General features: G+C 52.1%; 1 protein-coding gene across 1 annotated transcript; it reads left to right on the top strand.

The window, feature by feature from the left end:
- Positions 1–1348: 1348 nt before the first annotated feature.
- Positions 1349–3209, top strand: LOC104157015 (sorting nexin-12-like; the record flags this gene model as incomplete). Its single annotated transcript, XM_009706173.1, is given in 4 exon segments — positions 1349–1415; positions 1418–1575; positions 1793–1917; positions 2394–3209. Coding segments are annotated over 4 exon segments (453 nt in total), but the record flags the coding sequence as incomplete, so codon positions are not given.
- Positions 3210–4048: the final 839 nt, after the last annotated feature.

The raw sequence follows: 4048 nt of genomic DNA, 5'->3' as shown, positions 1-4048 counted from the left end.
GGCGAGGTGAGCCCCGGCCCTGCAAGCCGGGCAGTGCTGGGCTGGGGTTGGCAGCTTGCCTGCGGCTCTCCGGCAGACTAGGGCTCAAGGTCAGAGCGCTCGCAGCTGGTGGGTTTGCCGGGGCCCTTCGGCATCCAGCAAGGACTGGTATGCACAAGGATAAGGAGGGTGCTGCCTCAGCAGGCTCCTGCTCCTGTCCCCTCTCTAGAGCCCCAAGCCTGGCACTTGGGCACCTTTGGGTGGTTGCTGAGCAGGGTGTGACTGCATGCAGCTGGTTATCTCAAGCAGAGGAAGAAAGCTAGCTGGCAGTATCTTGGGACCTGATCACAGTGCAGTCTAGCTAACCCTTCTGAGTCAGCTTGATCACTTTACAAAGAGCCTGTGATCCAGGAGTGTGCATAGCAGTCTGAGCACTTCTTGCAGGGTTCTCTTCACTGGATCTTAACCAAGTCGAACTGGGGACCTCTTCACAGCCCGGCATCTGATAGCTGAAAGAAGTAAAATTGAGCTTCCCCTGAAACAAGCTACCTCCAGCATAAATTATGGTGCTGGTGTTGACTGCTGTGCATAGCATGAATTAACTGCTAAGTCTCTACCACCTTTCAGAAGAATTGGGTGTTTGTTTTTTTTCTGTTCTGATGCTTGGTTTCCATCAGCCTGCCAAAGGGTGCCTGGCAGGTGGCAATGAGAACCTCTTAGTCCCACTGAAACTAGCTCTCACAGAGATACTTTGAAAGCAGCTGGTTTTATTTCGCAGACCTTGTAAGAATATAGTTAAACATGTTGCAGCAGTACCTGTGTTCATCTGGGTGCTGCTTGTCAGAAGGTTTTGCTACCTCAGTTCCTTGAATGTTTCAGGCTGCGTTGATAGGGTAATGGTGAAGTTACTGTAGCTGTCAGACTTTAGTGACAGGGGAGAAGGGTGGGGAAGTGCTGCACATTCCTCCAGTGACACAAGCCAGATATGAAAAAGCTGCTCACCTGTTAGGATAGGTGTTCTGTTCTGAGAGAAGATTGTAGCGTGAGGTCCAGCCTTGAACAGTTGCTGGGGTAAGATTTCCTCCCTTGGTTCTTCCATGGAAAGGCCAGTATCGGATCAGAGGTTCTTTTGCTCTGCAGGCTGCTGTGAAGCTCTCTTGTAGATCACTTGAAAATGGAGTGAACTCAGGGGGGAAAAAAAATCAGCCTTCTCTGTATTATGAGCCCTGGTTCCAGCGCGTGCCCCTGGGAGGGGGTGTGTTCCTGAAATAGACATTTGAGGAGGAGGGAATGGCTGGCTCTGAGTAGCCTGGCAAGTGCTTGCTTGATTCTGAAGAGCTTTGATGCCTGTGCACTGTCCTGAATAAAGAAGCTGGGTGTTCTTGTGATGCCTCCTTCTCAGGGGACTTGGTTTTCTAAATGCAGCTTTAGATTTCAAGTGTTGAAATACTATCTGGCTTCCAGAGCAACCTGCAAATTAACTACTTGTCTTTGTTACAGACAAACCTCCCAATCTTCAAATTGAAGGAGTCATGTGTGAGGAGACGATACAGTGACTTTGAATGGCTGAAGAATGAGCTGGAACGAGACAGTAAGGTGAGGCCTGCCTCAGACCTGACTATTCCTGAAACCAGGACATACGGAAACAGTTGTAGCGATAATCTTGAGCTGCCCAGAAGAGAGGCTCTGGTGGTTGGTAGCTGTTTGGGCTTGATCTCTATCCACATAATAGGGCTGGAGAAGAGTGTCAAACAGAAAAAGATACCTGCTTGTAGGTAGCTGTTCTGCTGACAGGGTCATTCTGTGCTTTCAGATTGTAGTACCACCGCTGCCTGGAAAAGCTTTGAAACGACAGCTCCCCTTCCGAGGAGACGAAGGCATCTTTGAGGAGTCCTTCATTGAGGAGCGGAGACAGGGACTAGAACAGTTTATTAACAAGTAAGCTTGATGTCCTGGGTTTGCTGTGTGCTGCCTTTGTGGCTACTGCTTGGTAGAAGAGGGCTGTGGGTTGACCAGGAAGGAGTGTTGATCTGCTGCACACAGGTACCATGCTAAAGGATGATGCCTGTAGCTCGGTAATGAAACCACGGTTCTGAAGCAAATCCTGCCTTGAGTGTGGGTTGTGTTTAGCGCTCTCTTCTGAGAGTGAAGTAAATATTAGCAGAATAGCTGTGCTGCAGAGACCCACTGACAGGGTAGTGTTGGTTCATGGCATGGTGTGGGAGGGAACACCCTGTGCTCAAGCACCTCTTGCTGGCCCTGTTGCACACTGATCCTTGGTCTGAGCCTGGTGCAGGTATGCTTGGAGCTGGCTGCCCGTTAGCGAGGAGGTCTGTCTTACTCCCTACAGAGAGCGGAGGTGTGGGGGTCTTGGTGGTAGCTGTGTTAACCTCCAGATCTTGATTTTCTTCCAGAATTGCTGGACACCCACTGGCACAGAATGAGCGCTGCTTACATATGTTCCTGCAAGAGGAGACTATTGATAGGAATTACGTCCCAGGGAAAGTGCGCCAGTAGGAGCACCTGGCACTGTCTTCCTCCATTCCACCCTCCCTCCTGCAAAAATGACATTTATTTTTACACTAAATCTGTCTTCTCTGAACCAGCTTTTCCTCTCTTGAACCTCCCAGTTTGTTCAGTATTTTCCTCTTTTGTAACTGGCAGCAGCTTGTTCTACTGGGCTGTGGTCTTGGCCTAAAGGTATGAAGATTTATGCAAGTGAGCATGTTGTCCCGCACCTAGGGGCAGATGTGAATAGGTGTGGAGCAGGAACTTGCTTATGGCGTTATGGTATAGGAGCTGCCTCTCTCCCTGTACAGGAAGGTATGAGATGACCTTCACTCCCCTGTTCGTGCAGCCCCGAGCATCTCTGCAGGAGACTCTGAAGAATAGCAGTTGTCATGTTGGTCAGTGATCGCATCAGGTATTAGAGTTTTAGTAAGGCTTATCCAAAACAGTGAGTAGGTGCCTGGGTGTGTTGGTCTCTTGTCCACCCCATTCACCCTGCATGAAACCCCCATTCTTCACTGTCGAAGTGCTGAGACCCAAGACCTACTCTAACCTGCTCTCAGCCTCCTGCATTACAGACCTGTTTGGTGTATTCGTGTTAATCCCCCTCCTTTCTAACGTGCTGCTGGCAGCTCGAGGGGTTCCATGACGTGTGCTCTCATGATGCTCTGCGTGGGCAGTTTGGCGTGTGGAAGCTGGGATAGCCTGGGCTGTTAGCAGTGTGTGCTGTGATGCCTTGGCCCAGGGTTTCAAAAACACCACAACTTGCTCTGCTGTGTGGTGGTGTTTCCAGCAGCAGCCTGCTCAGCTGAGTCGTAATGACCTTATCTTGTGCCCCAGCTGCAGAGGGGAGGAGACGGGTCTGGCTGAGGAGGAGCAGGAGAGGGCTGGTGGAGGCTGTTGCAGCGTGCGATTGGGATGGCTGCTGCAGGAGCCCAGCAGTGGGGCCTGGGGTGAGGCCACCTCTCCAGAAAGGGACGGCAGAAAATGGTCGGTCAATCCTGGGTTAGACATTTGCTTACGAAGCAGGAGAAGTAACAATGGCTTTTTGTGTGTTCTCCCCTGTTCTGCAGTGAGCTAGGCAGTTACTTGTGTGAAAGCAAGGACACAAAACTGGTCAGGGAAGTGTTCAGGGCTTGAGGGGGACCACGAGGCTGTGACTTGCTGCTGCAGAACCGTCCCTTGGAGGCTCCTCCAGCTGCCACAGCTGCAATGAGTGAGGTTGGGCCTCAGGTCAAGGCTGGCTGATTTATAAGCACTTGTTCACTTTGGTGGCACAGTTTAGCGTTTCTTGGAGCATAGGCCTGCAGTGACTGCCCTCCTGTCCCTGCCAAGCACGTACCCCAGGGCCTCCCTAACATCTCCTGGGTTTGCTGGTGAGGAATTGGCACTGCTGGGCGAGAGGTGGCTCTTGGGGAGGAGAAGTTGCTGAAATCGGGAGGGAACTGCTCTGGGGGCCGGCTCGGCCCGAGAAGGGCTGTGGGGCAGCACGAAGGCTGGTGCCGGTGGAGGCGGCCGTGCCCGCAGCGGGGCTCAGCCCCGGTCCCTCTGCCGCTGCCGG

Source organism: Cariama cristata, unplaced genomic scaffold (assembly GCF_000690535.1).
Source record: "Cariama cristata isolate BGI_N322 unplaced genomic scaffold, ASM69053v1 Scaffold23968, whole genome shotgun sequence".
In the NCBI taxonomy this organism is placed as follows: Eukaryota; Metazoa; Chordata; class Aves; order Cariamiformes; family Cariamidae; genus Cariama; species Cariama cristata.
Note: the sequence above shows the minus strand (reverse complement) of the source record. Positions and strands in the feature narration are given on the sequence as shown.